The sequence below is a fragment of the Aphelocoma coerulescens genome, chromosome 3 (assembly GCF_041296385.1).
Source record: "Aphelocoma coerulescens isolate FSJ_1873_10779 chromosome 3, UR_Acoe_1.0, whole genome shotgun sequence".
In the NCBI taxonomy this organism is placed as follows: domain Eukaryota; kingdom Metazoa; phylum Chordata; class Aves; order Passeriformes; family Corvidae; genus Aphelocoma; species Aphelocoma coerulescens.
Window position 1 is genome coordinate 66,481,991 of NC_091016.1, and position 19,840 is coordinate 66,501,830.

At 38.4% G+C, this 19,840-nt stretch overlaps 1 protein-coding gene across 2 annotated transcripts in view; it reads right to left on the reverse strand.

Moving 5' to 3' along the window:
* MTHFD1L (methylenetetrahydrofolate dehydrogenase (NADP+ dependent) 1 like) overlaps positions 1-19,840 on the reverse strand; it is a 149,160-nt gene that overhangs the window by 95,564 nt on the left and 33,756 nt on the right. For both annotated transcript variants that reach the window (XM_069010665.1, XM_069010666.1), the window contains 7 exons: positions 18,382-18,518; positions 17,096-17,142; positions 16,129-16,236; positions 15,148-15,222; positions 13,720-13,822; positions 9,431-9,507; positions 5,082-5,222 (listed from right to left, as the gene is read on the reverse strand). In XM_069010665.1, the coding sequence (XP_068866766.1) occupies positions 5,082-5,222; positions 9,431-9,507; positions 13,720-13,822; positions 15,148-15,222; positions 16,129-16,236; positions 17,096-17,142; positions 18,382-18,518 (688 nt within the window). The remainder of the gene's footprint in view (positions 1-5,081; positions 5,223-9,430; positions 9,508-13,719; positions 13,823-15,147; positions 15,223-16,128; positions 16,237-17,095; positions 17,143-18,381; positions 18,519-19,840) is intronic.

Below are 19,840 nucleotides of genomic sequence, written 5' to 3' on the forward strand. Positions count from 1 at the left end.
ATTTACAAACCCCAATGGATCCACAAAGATATGAGAAAATGATACCAAAACAGCCTAGTTTTTCATCTTCTGAATGAGCAAAGGAATAGACTGCTGTTCCTTAAGATGTTAATTTTAGAAGCCAGGATTAAAACACAAAGAAACGTAAGCGCTCCAGCTCTTTCAAAATGGGTGAAGCTCTACCGCTTCTACAGAAACAGCCTGGTGCTATATGTTGCCTACATACCCAAATACTCTCATTTATGGAGGAAAAAAAAAGCCAAATGCAAAACTTTACATCAGGTCTTTGAAGTGGTCAACAGCAAGAATAACTACCTGAGCAGCCACACATCAGCCCTACTGGAAAGAAGACTTGAGGGAAGAAGAAGTGAAAAATAAAATCAGGACACTTCTCCCCCAGCTTCCTCCCCTACCCCTTCTAAAAAGCAATGGCTCAAATCCTGCCTCCTATGCTTTCTGATATCTTCACCAATCTGATAAAAACAGTGAAGTAAAAAAATACTTCCTCTGCATTTTAACTTTTTGGGAGATATTACTTATGCATTATTTGGGAAATACTAGACATGCATTCTGGACACAACAATTCATTTTATTTGAAGCTGAAAGCAAAACCAAACCAAAACATAAATACTCCAATAGGCCTATCTTGTGTCTATCTGCCTCCCATGGTTCTTAACCAGGTTTGGTGTCAACAGCAGTCCTTAAAAGCTACACAAAAAATAAAGCTTTCACACTTATCTGACAGGACTGGGAGAATAAAGTCTTCATTTGTTTGTATCCTCAATCCTCCAAGTATCTAGTAAACAATTCCTACAGCTCACTCCAAGTCCTGGATCCAATTCTCAAAGCTATTTAAGGAATCAGGTTCCTATTTCCAATTCAGAAAAGGTAGACAAACTTTTTATAAAAGAATTAAGGGCTTAGACACACAGCAATTAAATGTGTGAGAGCCCAAAGATCACTAGCTTTCCACTAACTCCCTGTCAGAAGAAAGAAGCAGGGCTCTGAATCAATTGTATACAGACATCCAACTTTTCTGGGTTCCTTCCTGAAACTGATCACAAGTATTCCTGAAAATAATGCTCCTTCCATCTATCCACCAGCCGTCAGGGCAGGTATGCTCCCCAGGACAGCACAGATCACAGAGCACAAAATAAATTATACTCGTAACACAGGAAAGGCAAACTTAGATGAAAATCCAAAATACTTTCAAAGCAACTTCCAGTGGAGCAGTCTCTGAAGTCTACCAAGAGTGGAAATGAAAGCCAGCATCAGATGACAAGGAAAGTGATTGAAAGTAACTGCTATGAAATGAATAAAGGCTACACAGACTGAAGAGCAGAGAAAAACCCTTTTCTTTATAAGAAAAATAATGAAGTACTTGTAACTTCCCTTCAATTGAAACTATAGTCTCTAACAAAATAATAACACTTTCTGCAATTTCAGTCCTGTAAAAAACTAAACCTTAAACCATAATCTGAGAACTGCAACTTCTTTTGTTTGAAGTGAACAAGGTACACAATGGTTCTGATGAACCAGAGAACAAAATCTTGCTAGCTGACAATCATTTATGTAAGTAAATATGAAGCTATTTTTTTTTTTTTGGTCCCGGAATTACTGAAATCCAACAGTATGGCGTAGAAAGTAAGATGAGAAGAAGCCTGATTTAAAAAAAATAGTGACATATTTATTTAATATTTTTCATATCTGCTGAAATACTGATCTAGGGCATATATACCGATTTAGCTTCACATAAAAATATGGTATGTGTCCATCAGAATTCTGCCTCACTATAAAAGCCAAAAAGCAATTAAGTCTTCAAAATACTGTACAATGAGCACCACATTTTGGCAAAGAGTTCAACATATTCCATTACAGAGGATAGACATTTAATCCATTACTCTTGTGGAAAGAGTCTTCTCAATTCATGAAATATTCAATTTATCTTTTTTCTATTACTTCTAGCCTGTCTCTGCATATGGTTTATATCTGCCAATGTGTATTTTAGGTTTTACTATTGTATTATTATAAATATATTGCATATAAAGTCAAAATTAAGAGCAATTGTATTTTTGTGAAATATTTTGTGTGTACATCTGGAAACAAATCACAGAGAAAGGTTTAGTGGTTTTGGTTCACATAGATTTCAAAGAAGTACAGATTACTGTCAAAACATTTAAACTTGCATAAATTCAATTTGTGTAGGATATAAACATGAACCCCAGAAATTTTTTCAATGATAGGTAGAATTGACCCATTATTCAGGTTGTGTGGTATTTCTCATGATAAAGTTGCCTTTAAAGTTTTTTAGAACTATATGCAATTGCAGTTCTTTTGGCTAAAATGTTCCATGTCAATGGACTATGACAGATTCAAGCTTTTAAACTGGATTTTGTTTTACAGAAATAAAAGTCAAAATTATTGAACCTGGATTGAGAGCATTCTAAAATCTTGTACAGTGTTTTTCCTTTGTTCAGCTGTCTTGAGATCCTTCCCTTCTGAACTACAGAGCTTTACCTCTTCCCTGACCCTGACTTGAAAGGAGGATGAAAATTCAGGAGAATGGCTTCACATCGAACCTCTTGACATGTAAGAAAATTTTCTCAAGATCTAATCCTTGGATTGTATCAACACAGGCAGCACAAGCTGCAGGGGAAGAGTAGAGACTGCATTTAAACTCTAGAAACAGTAGGTTTAGCTGCAGGCTGTTCAAACAGACTGACCACCTGTGGGAAGAAACCAGCAACAGAGATGAAATGCTACATGATAGAACAGAAATTTATCTTCTTTGTCCATATGAATTATGACTTATTATTGTCTTTGATTATACTTCTCCTGCTGTTGTTTCCAGAGGATTCAACTTCATACAGTACATTTTCACCAGTGCAGTATGGTTATTCATAAGCTCTCTCTCCTTGTATGAAGTAAGCAGCATTTAATTTGATACCCCACTAATTTCTTTTGACATTTTTAAAATCCCAACACCACAGTATCTGACTTCTTCACTAATATTAGTAAGTCTTCAGAAATGAACAATTGTTCCCATTCTTCAGAAGAGAAACCTGTACACAGGTTCTGAATCAAAGATATTCACCAATTTTGGATGCTCAACCTGAGACAACAGAAAATAATTTCTCCTGGTTCAAAGTTCTTGATGGTGTTTCACTCTTTCCATAAATTTCAGTTGTTTAGCTCCTTAGTATTAAACCAGCTGAGGAATGCATAACTCCTTATGTGCTGTAAGAATCAGTTTGTGTGGACAGAGCACCACGTGTAAGTTTTGCAAAACCACAGGAATAGAATGTGCCAAAGAGATGCTTTACATCCTTAACCACAAAATCATATTCTGCTTACTCCCAAAGTTCCCATACTCATTTTTAACACACTGCACAACAAAAGAGGTAAGAGTTTCTGCACCTCCCAGTCATGACATGCACACAAGTCTTTCCTGTGCATGGTATGGAGAACCTCCAGAAGAAAAAGAATGCAGCAGCATAGCTGCAGATACTCATAACACATGTCCTTCAGACTGTGATTTTTTTCTTTCTGGGCGGTTTTTCTTTTGTATAATACAAAACACTGCTTTAAAGAACAACTAGAAACATATGTTCAGTACAAGCAACACTATCAAATGATTGAGATACTAAGCATAGGAAGTTTGTTTTTAAAAAGGACAAAGAAAACTGAATTAGTAACAGACATTTCGCTGAGCACTACTTTCATTTTAGGAACACAGTGTAAACGTTCTAAAATTCTTTTGCCCCTATGGAAAAGCTATTTCCTTCATTCATCAAGCTGATTAGCATTAAGTGGTTAGCAGGCCAAATATTTTGCAATGTTAATAAATTAAAGTACCTTCATACAAAAGTAGTGTCAAAATTAAAATCATGTATTTCAAATGCAGTTTTAATTCTAACACTAAATAATTTAAAAGATTTTGCATATGCCTTATAATGTAACTTATTCCACATTCCCCTCCATTTGGCCAAGACAAAGTTATACAATTAAAAAGCAAAAGCACAACTTCAATGCTGGAATATTGAATGCAGTTTTTCATGTCTCTTGCATAATTGGGAGTAGATGACTTACTTTGAATTGTAATGATGACTGTATTAAGAAATTTTTAACTTTATCTTAATTTCATTCTTAAATCCAGGCACACTAGATATGTTTTCTTTTCTTTATTAAACTGGAATCCACTAAGCCTGTGAAGGTGTCCCTGACTTGCAGATTTGCTATCTTTGCTGACAAGGCAGGACACTCATTGCTTTACTCATTCAATACTCAGTAAGTTTGAGCAGATGTTCACAGAACAGGGAGAAACAGGAGAAAACATACAGAGCCTCTGTGATACAGGCAGCCATCACCAGTGGGCTGGCATTAGACTACTCCTGGCATGCAGCTGATTACAAATGTCAACTGGTAGCTTCTGGCTGCACCAGAACCTGCCATATACAACCACGTGTGACCTTCCAATCACTGTTCAACGACTCACAGGCCGGATACAAGGGATAGAAGGGGATTTAAAGAAAAAACACACTGATTTTTTTCAGAAGCTAAAGTAGGGAATAAGAAAACAGCAACTAGTTAAGGTTAAAAAAAAAAAAAAAAAAAAAAAGAAGACAGATAACCCTGTCCCAAGCACTATCAGCAACCTTTGAATTAAGAACAGCTTGTTTCCATTCTGATTCAGTGGAAGAGGCATTCATGTGGTAACTATCATAGTAACATCTGAGCAGACTCAGTACAGTAGCAAACATTACCAGCTCTCTCAAATAAGAGTCCGCACTTTGACTCCCTCCAGCACCGAATTTGTTTGCCTTAAGAACTGCAGAAAATGATCCAAGTAGGTTATGGAGACCAGAGGCTTCCTGAACCAGATGTTACCAGAGTTGAAGAAATGAGTTCTACATCTTGTTCTCATTCTCAAGCAGGTTTTGGCCCAGAAGATGATCTTTCTTTGATATCTGACTGTGCTGTTCAAAGCAAAATCCTTGGCGTGCACCTGCCTTTTTAATGCTTCAAGAGGCAAAACAGGCATGTCTGAGGTTATTCACAGGTCTCTACAGCACTGAACATACCAAATCCTCTGCTGTTACTGGTTCTCCTTTCTTGTCATTAGCCACCACCATTTTCCCCAGTCTTTCTTTCATATCTTGAAGGCTGGTGGTAAGTGCCAGGATGGCCATAATTTCACTCGCAACAGCAATATCAAACTGAGCCTGTAAAGTAGAAATGAGAAGCATGAACCAAATCAAAGTCAGCTGAAATACTCATAGGTGATCATCAGAAATAAACACAGGAAAGATAAATTTCACACTGGAATTCAAACAAGTTCTAAATGGTAACCTACAGCTTTTGAGATTACGCAAAACTAGAGTAACTTGTACAGACAGATTGGGCAATGAGCTGCTGAAAAGCAGAGCTGTGGAGAGGGACCTGGGTGTCCTGGTCAAGGGCAAGTTGAACATGAGCTAGCAGTGCCCTGGCAGCCAGGAGGGCCAAGCATGTCCTGGGGGGCATCAGGCACAGCATCACCAGCCAGGCAAGATTGTCCCACTCTGCTCTGCACTGGGGCAGCCTCACCTCGAGTGCTGGGGGCAGTTTTGGTGCCACGATACAAGAAAGACATAAAAATAGTGGAAAGCATCCAAAGGAGGGCAATAAAAATGGTGATGGACCTTGAGGGGACACCATATAAGGAGCAGCTGAGGTCACTTGGTCTGTTTGGCCTGGAGGAGACTGAGAGGAGACCTTATTGCAGTCTACACTTCCTTGTGAGGGGAAGAGGAGGGGCATAAAATGATCTCTTCTCTGTGGTGCCCAGTGACAGGGCCCAAGGGAATGGCCTGAAGTTCTGCCAGGGGAAGTTTAGGTTGGAAAAAGGTTTTTCACCCAGAGGGTGGCTGGACACTGGAACAGGCTCCCCAGGGAAGTGGTCACAGCAGCAGCCTGACAGAGTTCAAGAAGTGTTTGGACAATGCTCTCAGGCACATGGTGTGACTCTTGGGGATGGTGCTGTGCAGGGCCAAGAGACAGACTTTGATGCATTCCTTTCAACTCAGGATATTGTATGATTCTGTGAACTTCAAACACCTTATATTCCCTCATTAATATTCTCCATTACACTACACTTATTTGAGGACCAGTGTTGCAGACTGCTTAGCCCCCCCTTGGCTCACATTATCCTTAGAGATGCTCCCTGAAGGACCAAGAATTTTTTTTCTGCAGCAGAAACAGAAAATCGCCAGATGTTTTTTGAGTTTTACTGGCCTGAGCAAAAGAACACAGCATTGTGGAGGGGTTTTTTTTTAATTTTTTTTTTTCTGTAATGATCTCCAACAGCTTTTTATTCTGGTTTCAAAAACATTCTTGCTACATTTGATCATTCTTTTTCTACTTAAGCTCAAAATTTAGAGTCTATGCTGTTAGGTCTTGTGCTTGACCTATGAAAACGTAAAATATATCTCTGCCCCTTTTTTTTCTAAATGAACAAATACGTAAGTCAAAAAGAACCAAGAACTATATGTGGCATCAGTTCTATCATTCTTTTAGAAACAGCGTTTCAGCACAATGTAGGTAATAGTTTTTACTTCTCTTTAAGAGCTTGCTGTATAGATTAGTAGTATTTGTACTAATTCACTATTAGTAAAGCTCAGGCCACATGGTGTCAGAACATAAACAGAGAAGAAAAGAAAAGCCCCTAATGTATTATGTGATAGGAATACAATGTTGGCAGTGATCAAGAACTGCAATTTCTTTAGTAATCTCTCCATCTCCAGCAATTAATGTCTACATAAAGTTTAGTAACTACATCCTACTGCTATCCATGTAGGAAAAAAGCCCCAGGACTGTTTCTATCAGACCTCTAGCAGATGTATCCCATACTAATACCAGAGGAATCTGTTGAAATTGAGAGCTTTGTCTGTTTTTAAGAAGCATCCACATAGAACATACACCCCACCACTCTTGTGCATTTGCCTAGTACTTTTAAGAGCTTCTGCCCTTTTTTAACCCATGTTCCTGCTTTTAGATTTTTTCAGCTACAGCCCAGAACTGCCTTATTCAGACTGACCTCTATGTACCCACATGTTTAGTCAAAACTTCTGAAGACACCTGAGCACTTTTCTGCTTTGGGTACAGGCAGGGAGTCATACATACCACGGAAAAGAAAAATTATTCTGTAACTGAGATTTTCAGCATAGGGATTCAAGTGAAATGCTGAAATTACAAAACAGATTTTCTGTATCCGTTGGAAGCAGTTCTATATGCAATGAACTTTGTTAGTGTTGTGATGACATGGATACCACTATCTTCTCTGAATTTGAGAATGTCCTCAGTAAGTGACTGCAGCATATGTAAGATGAGAAATAAGCCTGAGAAATCTATGTCCAATCCATATGGTGAAATATTTCTAATCTATCAGAATGCTTATCAGAAGACCCACAAAAGAAGTTTTCATTATCATTGCTTCTATATAAACCCAAAAGAACAGGAAAAGTAATCCCAGGTAGATGCTCAAAGAGTGATATAAAATTTAATTGCAAAAACAGGCACAAAAGATTGTAGTAGCAGGTGCTATTTTAACTCTAATAACCTTTATACACCTATGAAGTGCTGACAGAAGTCTTAGCTGCAAAGTCAGTTTTCTATTGATGAAAGGATCCACCCACATGGATTCAATTGCAGGATCAAGGGCATCAGTCATGTAATACTCTTTAGAAACCACAGCATCCCTGTTCATTAAAATGGAGACTTTTGTGCCTGCTGTGCTCTGACATTTTACACAGGTGTCATTGATTTTAAGAGTGCTAGAACATCACTCCAAATATTTATAAAATGCATCTGTTAACTATGAAGTCCTGTTTTCTCTGGATCTCTGTCTAGGCTCTGAAATGAGTTTTCCTAACTGCTAACTCTATTTCTTGAGTCACTAAGTTCATGTTAAAATGTGAATGGATATGCATCAGTCCAACATCTCAATATTGAAAGCATTAATTTTAACTGGAAAAGTACAGAAGCAACATTTGATAGCCATATTGTCAACTGCTACTCTATAATAAAATAACCCACATTTAACTCAGCAGTACAATTACAGTGGTAAAATGCTACACAACAAGGCTGGCAGAACCCGGCTTAAAACCAATAATCACATTGAGTTGCTGAAAAAAATCTAAACATACGAAAAGGTCTCAAGTGTTGAAGGAACTCATACTAAGTATAATATTTTGTGGTCCTAGCCCATTATCAGAAATGACTATTAGCTAATATTGAATTTCCTGTAAGCTACAGACAGAAAAATTTCTATTTTGTGTGTTCAAAACGAAATCAAGTGAGCATTTCTAGTGGAAGGCGTCCCTGTTTAGGGCAGAGGGGTTGGAACTAGATGATCTTTAAGATCCCTTCTAACCCAAACTGCTCGAGGATTTTATGATTTCTCTTTGAAGTTCTTCTCTCCAATTTGACTTTGCTTTACCTGCTGCAAAAAACATAGCACTATGTCTTGGTCTCTTTATTTAGGCATAAGGCCTAGAAGAGGTCTGAAACAGTAAAGAAAAATTAAAGCGAGGATTCCAAAAATGTGTGAGAACCTTATCTCTACCACAAGAATTTTTCACATCAAAATATAAAAGTAGTCAGAACTTCATGAAATTCATGATCCAGAATGTTATATTACAAGATCTTCATCAAATTAGGAGCAACTTCACACCATCACAAGTTTGTTCCTCCTGATACTGCTGTTCCATGCTGCGTTGTTTCAGAAATTCATTTACCTACGTTACACCAGGAACACTTGTTCAGGTGGTGTTGGAGAAGTCTGGCTTTCAATTTATCACTAATTTCTTTAATAAACTTTCAGAATCTTTCATATAGTAATGCAGGTTAGCGTTTTACACCACTGAAAAGAATGCACATACTTACTTGCTGAACTACCCCTTCAAGTCCACATAATAAAAGCAAGTACATGCTCAAAAGTCTTATATTTCAGATTCCAAAGTTGAGATGCATGACCGGGAAATAAGAACTCTGAATAAAAAGCTTATTTTTTTAAAAAAAATTTTAAATGAAATTTAAATGTAATTTGAATTACATGTATCCTACATAAATTGTTACGGAGATTTAAAAAAAAATTAAAAGTCATACAAATTAACTTTATGAGGGCATAAAAGCACCCTGTCATAGGACAGTGTTAAACCCCTGATACATGCAATTTTTTAAGTGCTTTCAACACATTGTGGAATATGCATTGGTTTCTGTTTCTGAAACCTGAGATTTAGTTACTCATTAACACAATCAATTTCACTGCAAGATTACTATACAACAGCAACAGACTTCAGTATTGCAAGTACACTGAAAGAACTGCAGAAACTCTCCCAGCCTCTAAAGCAAAGTCTGTCCAGAATGTGATCTGTTAAGTGCCTTTACATACCTGACGGACAAATCCTTTCTCTGTATTTGCCTGGCCAACTGTTATTTTGCGCAGGAATCTGTCATTTGTATCCACCACTGAAATACGGGAATAGCAAAAGCAAAACATGTTAACAAGGTCTCGGGAATATGGGTTTTTTCCAGACATACCTGTTTTTACACATGTAAGATTCAACTGCTCCAACAGTGTAACCAGATAACCACACTTCTCTCTGTTAGCACTGGCACGGACTTGGTTGCTCCCTTCTAGTTGATACCATTCGATGACAGGTCAAAACAACTCAAATACAGTTTATTTGAACAGCATTTGAAGCTAACAGATTCTTGATACTCTTACGTACAACTTAGTATTTTACCTCCATGAGAAAAATCAGTCTTAGTAGATACAAAGCACCAGATCTACTTCAAATCATCTGCCTCATCACGGACTTTTTAAGAATTGATTTTAAGACTGCATGATGTTGGTTAGACTTGGTCAGTTCCTCTTTTAAAGGATGATTATGTTGTCAGGTTGCTTCTTCCAGACAAGTATCTTCCACACACATCACCGTAACTAACTCCACATTCAGCTGCACAGCATTTAAAGGAAGGTTGGTTCTGTTTTTTTCTTTCAACTGTCAAGATAAACCACCTGCTATTTAACATAACTTCAATCTCAGACAATCGTATTTCTAACCTGGAAACACTTTTGGTGTTGCAAGGGCACCAAACCAATGTGTGGAACTGCAGACTTCTAACAAACATCACAAGCCAAGTTCTCCAGTTCTGCACTTTCAACACTCAACTTCAAACCTCCCGTTGTAGCAGCCAAAAGGAAGGACTGAGAATAATCAAAGAGCTCTCTCATCTGCTGAGAACTGATCAGGATGCTTCTTAGGAAGAAACATTAGGAGGAAGTCCTGCATGACATCATCAGCTCTAAAGTGAAGACATGGATTTGACAGATGGACCACTTGGTGAAAGTAACCGGCTGGACAGCTGCACTCAGAGTTGCAGTCAATGGCTCAGTGTCCAAGTGTGTTCCAGTGATGAGTGGTGTTTCTTGAGGTCTGGTATTGGGACTGGTCTGTTTAACATCTTTGTAAGAAACATGGACAGTGGGACTCAGTGCACCCTCAGCAAGTTTGCTGATGATGCCAAGTTGTGCACAGTGGTCAAAAGGCTAGGTGGAAAGAAGGGATGCCATCCAGAAGAACCTGGACAGGTTTGAGAGGTGGGCCCACGCAAGTATCATGAAATTCAACAAGGCCAAGTGCAAGGTCCTGGTTTGGGGCAATCCCAAGCACAAGTACAGGCTGGGCAGAGAATGAATCAAGAGCAGCCCTGGGAAGAAGGACGTGGGGCTCTGGGTTAATAAGAAGCTTAGTATGACTCGGCAGTGTGCACTGGCACCCCAGAAGGTCAACTGTGTCCTGGGCTGCATCAAAAGCAGCATGGCCAGCAGGTTGAGGGAAGTGATTCTCACCCTCTACTCACTCTTGTGAGACCTCATCTGGAGTGCTGCATCCAGCTCTGAGGGCCCCAACATAGGTTGTGAACCTCCTGTCCAGAGGAGGGCCGTGAGGATGATCAGAGGGCTGGAGCACCTCTGTTACGAAGACAGGCTGAGAGAGTTGGGGCTGCTCAGCCTGGAGAAGAGAAGGCTCCAGGGAGACCTTTTATAGCACCTTCCAGTACCTAAAGGGTCCAGAGAGGGACTTTTTACAAGGGCATGCAGTGATAGGACAAGAGGGCACATCAACCCCTACAGAAAGCAAAAATAAGACTCTCTCTTTCTTACAGGCTCTGCAATCCTAGAAATGCTTAAGTTTGCACCAACCCTAAAATAAAGGGTGCAAGGTACTCTTGATAAGTTCAGCCTGTAGCTTGGCAGTGAACTTAATCTTCTGGTAGATTTGAGTCCTGTTCATTTATAAGTGGAGAATCCAGGGACCTCCAGAGAAGTTGTCTGTACTCAAGGTAAGTGAAATCAGCTCCTTCCACTTTTCCTGCTGCTTTTGGAGATTAACAAAACTGTCTGAACAGAAAAGGATGACATAATTACCCAAGAACAAGAGGGAGTTTGAATCTTAATCTTACACAACTCCAGTTCAGGCTTGTGAGTGAGCTGGGAGAAAACCAAGATTTAAGTCACTTCCTCCCTTCTTGGGCATTTCTCTTGAGGCTGTTATAAATACCACACATACCTTCTTCCCTCTACGTGGTCTTTAGGCCCCTAATTTCTTCAGGAATTCCCATTTAAGGGATGTTACAACACAGATTTGGCTAACTCTTTTTGGTTTCTATGTATACACAGTCATACTCTAAAATTCTACACTCCTGGCAGAAATTGCAGGACAGAGCCTGGTACATGGAAGCTGTAGCCTTGCACCAAGCTGTGGTACCATATGGCACTGTGAAGCCATATGGCAAGCTGATCCCGCCAGCACAAACTTCTCCCTTCTCTTCCTGGGAAGCTCAGTCTCACAACACAGCTTAAGCAGACCTAAATGTCTTTCCAGCCTACTTCTGGCACTTCTGAGGGCAGGAACTAGCATTCCCACCAGTGTGGATAGACAGTGAGCTGCTTTTTTATCTGGTCCTTCCTTATGAAATCATGTAACCTAAACACCCTAACCATGAAATTGTAACTGCCCTGGCAACTCCTGGTCACTGAGATATACTTAACTTTCTCACTGTGGTCACTCATTCTCCAAGAAGATTCCAATAGCTGCACTAAGTAGTAATAAAATAAGGAATAACTGGTTTTGCCATAAAACCAATTTTTCCTTCTCCAAATCATCCCTCTTCCTTCACCCAAAGTAAACCTTTGACTAAGGTTTAGGTTCAAATAAGTGTTAGGTTTAATGTATCCGCTTCCTTATCCTCTAGAGATGTAAACAGAATCTGAATACCAGTGGAAGACTAAGAAGAGGGAAGCTTTCCCACTTTTCAGTATATTGTACATTTTCAAGTTAGTTTAAGCTGACAATGAACTGAAAGTTTGTGGTACTTCTATGGAAACAGGTCCTGACTAAAACTAATTTTCAGAAAATCTGATAGCTTAACTCTTCTTCCCTACAAATTCCCTGGTATGTAACAAGCTTCATAGACATATGGACTGCAGAAACAGTCCTAAATAAAACATTCTCCAAGTTATCTAAACCATTCCTAAACTCAGGTTTTTTTCTGAAATGTTTAAGGTACGTACATCATATGGAGCTGTGTGGAATAGAAATTTCACTAATATTGTTTGAGATTAATTAAATAACTCCCTTGAGGTTAACAGCTGTTGAGCAATGTTGCCTCCTCCCAAACCCATGCTGATAAAAAAGAGGAGTCATATTACACTAAACATTTATATTACTTCTTCATCCTAATACAGGTCACTTCCAGACACACTGTGTGACTAATAAAAAACATCTTCTGCCACATCCACAGAATTATCTTGAGAAAAATACCCCAAGTCTGAGATTACATGCACACAAAGGGCACAGTAAAGCATGGCCAAGACCCCTCCCTTCTCAACAGATTCACCCTTTTTTCTAAGCATCACAATACATTCCATGTGACAGTGATAACTTCAGTATTTGAGAACTAAGAAAGAAAATAAAATCCAGTGGTATTTAGCCCAAAACTTTATGCAGAGTTTACTTCCCTAAAGAAGAAAAAGATAGGTCTAGAAATTGAGGTAAACACTGAAATCTGACCCAGCACTAGAACTGGAAAAAGCAAAGGGGAGTTGTCTAAGGGTATCAGAGTGGATATCAGTTTGCTTGGCAACCGTACCACATCTTTCACCTCTTTTTCCAAATGAAGCAAACAACTCAAGAGACTTCAAAAATCAGAAAAACACATAATCCCTTAAGCCTATTAAGTCTCTTGAGCTACCCAGGCTGCTGAGCTTGGGAGGATGAGGGACCAAAATCAAGAAGAATAAATACAAATAATCTAGAGCCATAACAGACACAGTTAAGAAAAGAATGGCTAAGATTTGCAAAAGGCACAGAAAATACACTTTCATATGTCTGAAGAGGTATTACCTAATGTGAGAGAGACCAGGGACATATTTAAACTGTCAAAGAAACCTATCTTTCAGAATTTTAGCGAAGTCTTGAGTTATTGCAGATACTTGACCAAGTTTAGAGCAACATGCTGCACCTGCATTTGTTATGCACCCACACTTCCCACTTGCAAATTGGTTATTCTTACAGTCAGAGCAGAAACAGCTCTGATTCAGGTAAAATTAAGCAAATTAGGAAATAAATTATGATGAAATCCAAGGTGAAGTGAGGCTTTCTGACTACATACCTCTTTGCCATGTTATGGTTGATGGGTCAATGTCAAGGCGCACAAATTTGCTGATCTCCTCTTCTGTTAAAGTCTCAGGATCAGTCTTGTTTATTCCCAGCCTCTAAGCACAAACAAGTTCAAGAAGTGCAATGAAATGGCTTATTTGTTTCAAATGGTGTAGCTGCTCTGGCCTATCAACCCCACAAATGTAAGTGAAGAGTTTCAATCTTAGTAATCCTGTTTTGAGAAAAATGTAACCTGATCCCATAATGATTCCTTTACAATTGGCATCTTGTTAGATATAAGGAATCATTACACTGAGAATAATTCACAGCAAAATAATTCAAATATATTGGAAATTATGATTCATGTTATAAATGCTATAAATGTTATAAAGCCAAACTTCTCTTTACTCAGTTGCAGCTCATGTGAAGAGAGAAATCCATTTCAAATATAGAGATAGTTGGTATGTCATGAATAAAGCAAACACTCCCCCTCTTTCCCTAACCTGTTATCTGTAACTGTAAACAAGAACAAAATGAAAATATTCCAGAATTCCAGTGGAACAATCTCTGAGCCTGACTCTGCCTTACAGTCAAGCAAGTATCATCCCCATTGTAGTTCACTGACATTCAACTGAGTAGGGCAAAAGCTTAAAATGTTGTAAGAACTCTTTTTCCCCCTGCCAAAACAGAAGCTGGCACTACCTCTTATCCTTCTTTCTACCCCCCAATCCCGTTGCCATCTGATGACTGAAACATGACCAGTTAGGACTCATAAGCCAACAACAAATATGAAACTGGTCACAGAAGAACTGGAGCTGTCCTCAAGGGTCATATTTAAGGGGCTCATATTCTCTTTCTCCTACACTAATGGACTGTGTTCCTCTCTAGGTTTTTATCAGAGTGGCATTCTCAAATCCAGACATGTAATTCATATATGAATTGCACAGGAAGCTCTTCTGGAAGCATTCAGCAAGCAAGATGGGATGCAAAAATATACTGAACATACAAATGTACCCCTTGAAGGAAGAACACTGTCAAACCGATATCAATAAAACCCCAGAAATATATGCTATATTAAACTTTCAAAATCAGAAAATATTGCAAAACCAAAGAATGTGAGCTTTCAAGTGTGACTATACCATAATTGGAAAAGTATTTAAAAAACTTTATATTTCATCAGAAAAGACACAGCATTTAAAAACATTACTGGTTTATTTCAGGAGAAAAGAATAGCAAAAATGTTAGTTGTAAAAATAATATCAGACCCAGATTCTATTACTCCAAGGATGATGCTTTCAAAAAACAAGTCTAGACTTCATATATTCATAAGGGTTTATACAAACTCAGTCCCATACATCAAATCATTTTAAACAAGTTGTGTAAGAGAACACATTTCATGAAGAGACACTATAATTGAGGAGAGACTGAATTAACAACTTACTCTCAGACGGGCAAGCTGAATAGCAGAAAATCCTCTCACGCCATTAACTACTGGAACCAGCCTATTATACAAAGACTAGAAAAACCACACAAGAAGTTGAAAGAAAAAGTTATAAAAAGCCAATGCATTTTAAATTTATTCCACCTAATTTCAGTAAGAATTTCCTAACCACCTAAGTTGTGGAGTTCTGGTTAGAGATTTAAAAAACAAATTTCTGAGAAGGTGGCAGGCTTCTGAGCCATGTCTATGATTTAACAGCCTAAAATCCAGTTGCCAGAAATTACTGGTTTTTCTCTGTTTCACCAAAACAATATATATTAATTTTGAAACTGGGAACCTTTTAAAACTTTAACCAAGATCCAAAGTATTTAAACTATAGTTATAATTTCCAAACTTGCCTAAATGTACACTTGTACATTGTGTACCAATGTACCAAGCAAAGGGAATATGTCAAACCTGCTCAGTTTTAATACTGCAGACAGAAAGAAGAGACTCTTTCCTCGATCTTCTCCCTTCTTTTTAAAGCCCCAAGTTAAGACTTGTTTTAAGGTCACAATATATTTAGCAGAGGGACAAGGATCTAGTTTATTTTCCCCATAACTCCTTCTTCTTAAGGTACATCATACCCAACTACACATCAGAAATACAATTTGTAACTTTAAAGTGAGTCTACAAATTATTGAAAAGAATAAGATTATACATAGGGAGAACATGCTTTATTACACTATTTAGTACAGTCTGAAAGAGTTATCAATGTTCCAGGCATGAGATTGTTATCTTAAAAGACTACCTTATGATATCTATTTGCCAGAAAAATATATTGTATAAGGAAAATTTCCCAGCAGAACATGGAATGGCTTCAGCAAGTTACTGTCCACATGGTGAAAATATAAAACGATAAATGTGTTTTTCTCTGAAATGCAGTTTATTGAAAAGCTGAAAAGAAAAAATGTCATCTGGATATGAGAAAGTAATTCTCACCTTATCAGACTGAGTATTCTCATGCAAGATCCTAGCATCAATAGCAGCAGCCAGCAAATTATTTGCAGCAGTTATAGCATGAATATCTCCAGTCAAATGAAGATTGAACTAGAAGGGGGAAACAAGATCTTTTTATTAGAAAATATTTAATTAAATTCATTAATAAGACAAATTAGCAGCAGCAATCATTGCTATCTCAGACACTACAGCTCGGATTAGCCAGCTGTCAGGGTAGGCTAAAGATTTCCAGGTGAAAATACACTGAGCCATATGAAGGACTTGTTTTCAGCTGTGTACATAGTACACCACTCTAAGTGTGGCCAAACGAAGCCAAGAACATCTTCATTCTATACTAAATGATTCAAGAATAAGAAGACAAGGGCTATAGTTCCACATCATTAATACTGAATCAGTTTAGTGTTAGTAGTTACTAACTGACCTGGACCAGATGTGTGGATTACTGCTGAACCTGTCCCAGAGCACAGCATGTATGCTGGCTTTGGAGGTGTGTGCCAGCTTTCTGTTAACTGCAGGAGAACAGCCCCTAACCTAATAGGCATGAACTTTGCTGATACAAAGTCTGATGAACAAAGTTTTGTGAAAACTCTGAAATGAGCATCTTAAATTAAGACTTGTGTTACACAGATACTTCTACTTTTTATGTGTCTGACAGAAGGAGTCGGAAGGACAGTTTTAATGGCACTTCAGGGCTGACACTAGAACTCTGCTTGGGCCAGCTGTGCATGGTCAAGGTGTTTCTTCACCAGTTCTGGCCAGAGAGGTTTTCCTGAGCTCTAAATTAGACTCTCTTGGGGTGAAACTGTCACATATTTCCAAACAAGCACTAGGAATATCATAGAATCATTAAGGTTGGAAAAGAACTCCAAGATCATCAAGTCCAATCTTCAACTGAATATCATCATGCCCATTAAACCATATCACAGACTGCAAGTTGAGGCTGTCTCACCTCCTCCATGGGGATCACTTGAGCGTATCCACCTCCAGCTGCTCCACCTGCACAGGGAAGCACATGGTCACATCAGTCACATCAGCTTTGGAAAAAACCAACTATCTTTAAACACACAAAGTGAAACATACAGCAATGATGACACATTTTTGGCATTTTGATTTCTATTAGAAGATCAGTGATGCACCCAAATAAACATGATTTCCTTGATCTTGCTGGCTTTTTTTTTCAGCAGGTACTAAAAAGGGAATTCTTGCTCTGAAATAAAAGCCTGCACGTGATGGGTGCTGCAGGCTTTGGCTGCGTCAAGGCTGCCCTCTGCTCCTGCCCAGATTTAGGACACAGTCATGCACATGCAGCTGCTGGGTGAAAAGACAAAGCAGTCACAAGCAAGCACTGCTTCTGAATGAAACCTTCACAGCCTTGCCTGAGCACTCCTTCCCCACTACCTCTCATGGTACAGGCAAAGGAACTTGCTGTTGCCTATGCACAAATTGAGTGAAGGGATTAAGGCACTCACACGCATCAGTCTTAGCTGAGAAGCACCAAGCACCAGGAGCCTTCCAGCTGAAACCAAACTTGTTAACTTAAACTTCAGCAAAGCAAAGCAGAGCAGATGGGGAGTGCTTGCCCAGTTAGGCACCAATTTCAGCTGAGAAATGGCAAAAAAAAATTGCATTACTTCCTATCAGAATTGAAGATGGGCTTGAAATCTGACTGGGTCTTACCTGGCTCTCAGGCTCTTATAAAGTTTCTAGGCAAAAAAGCAGCAGCCCATTATTAGAGGCAACAGCTCAGGAGAACAGAGAGGTTCAGACCTAGTCAAACACTATGCTGCTGACACAGCTGAACCACAACTGCTAACTTCCTTGTTTTACCTGGAAATATCCAGTATGGACTCTTTCTCAAGGAATAATAAGATAGTAACATTTAGAAACACATTTAAAGAGCCTCCAAGTAGAGGGGTGACTGGAAGGGTGTGTACTCACACAAAATTCCTCCTGGCTAATACATCCCTCTGCCTTTCATTATGTCTAGGCTTTATCTGCATTATCAATACATGTTACATGCATGAACATAGGCAAGAACCTTGCACAGAAAGTCATGTGCAAGAAACCCTTATCTATTAATTACATATCTACTAAAACATCGAATATGCTACCACTGGGACAATCCACTGAGTGAAGTAATTAAGAAATTAAAAAAGAAGAAATGAAATAAAATAAGCAAAATAGCAGTACTTCCTTTTAATCTGAAAAGTCATAGGTTCTGCAAATATTATGTACCTTTAACTCCAAAAGTAGGTCCTTGAGAAGGTTGTCTCAGACAAGCAAAGGAATTAATGTTAAGGTGTGCAGTAAGTGCCTGAACAAGACCAACTGTGACTGTGCTTTTCCCCTCTCCTAGGGGTGTAGGGGTTATTCTAGCAAAACAAGAAAAAAGATTAATCAAATTTTTGCTGATGTCAGCCTGGCTAAGGATATCAGAACTTACAGCTTTTGATTTCAATGAAGAATATTTGTACAGCAAATTTCAATAAGATTACTTTATCTTCACAAAAATCCTGCCACAATGTTAGCCCCTAGCTCAAGCTGGAATGCTAATATACATGTGTCTTCTATTTAAGCAATTTACTATGATAGCAGAAAAAGAGAAGATTATTTTGGCAAAAGTTCTAAAAAGAATATATTGAATTTAGACATTTTTATTACAGCACAAAAGTCTCACCAGTTTCATTAACAAACCATCCATCATGATACTCTAAGCATGTATTAATATTTTTCTGTAGTAATGCATGAGATCTTTTATTCCCACTGCTCAAACTTTGAATGAAATAATAGAATATTTTAAGTTAAATAACCAACACTTTTGTTTGTAGAGCTCAACTACCCCTCTCCACCTTCTACATCATCGTAACCCTCAAAAATGACAGATCAACTGCTTTTTAAATAAAACAGGACACAAAATTCAGTATATTCAATTGAACACGATTTATTGTACACTTTTGTTTTGGAGATTTAAGGGCAATAAGGGACAATGATAATCATAATCCATACAAAAGCTCAAAAGCCTCATGCTACAGCTCCCATATTTAGAACATGACTGAAACAGGACAGAATTTTAGAAAGGCCTCCGAACTCAAATCAGAGAATCAAACCTCCACTCTATTCTTGTCCCTAGAGGAGACTCTATTCTTGCCCCTTTAATAAAGGGACAATGACAGCTGATTTTGCAAGTAGAAAACTTCATCAGCCTTCAGTGAATGAGAGACATCTCAGCTTAAATGATCTTCAGCCTACTTTCAACATCAGCACATTTGTTTATGATCCACATTAAAAGTGTGGGGGGCTGCTAGGGTTTTTCTTCTCTTCCTGTTTTTCTTTCCTGAGGTATGAACACATCTCATGTCTCCAAAATGCACTCAAATGATTCATTTGAGGCACAGCATTTCTTTTTCTGATTGGCAAAAGAAGAAAGCCCTGGTCCTTTTTTCCACTCACACCACTTTCACACAAATCCTTTTTGGCAAAGTGTAGCCATTTGTATCTTTGCTGCCTTTTCTACCTGCAGAGAGGTACTTTAGTGAAGCTGATGTTAAGAACTATGTTCATTCCCATGGAAATACAAACATGCACATGGATCCTAGTTAAAGGGGAACCCTTATCCTATGACTTCTTCAAAACTTGAGCTGAAACATCTAGCTCTAATTAGAAACACTTCATCCCCAACTAGTAATTTTTCCAA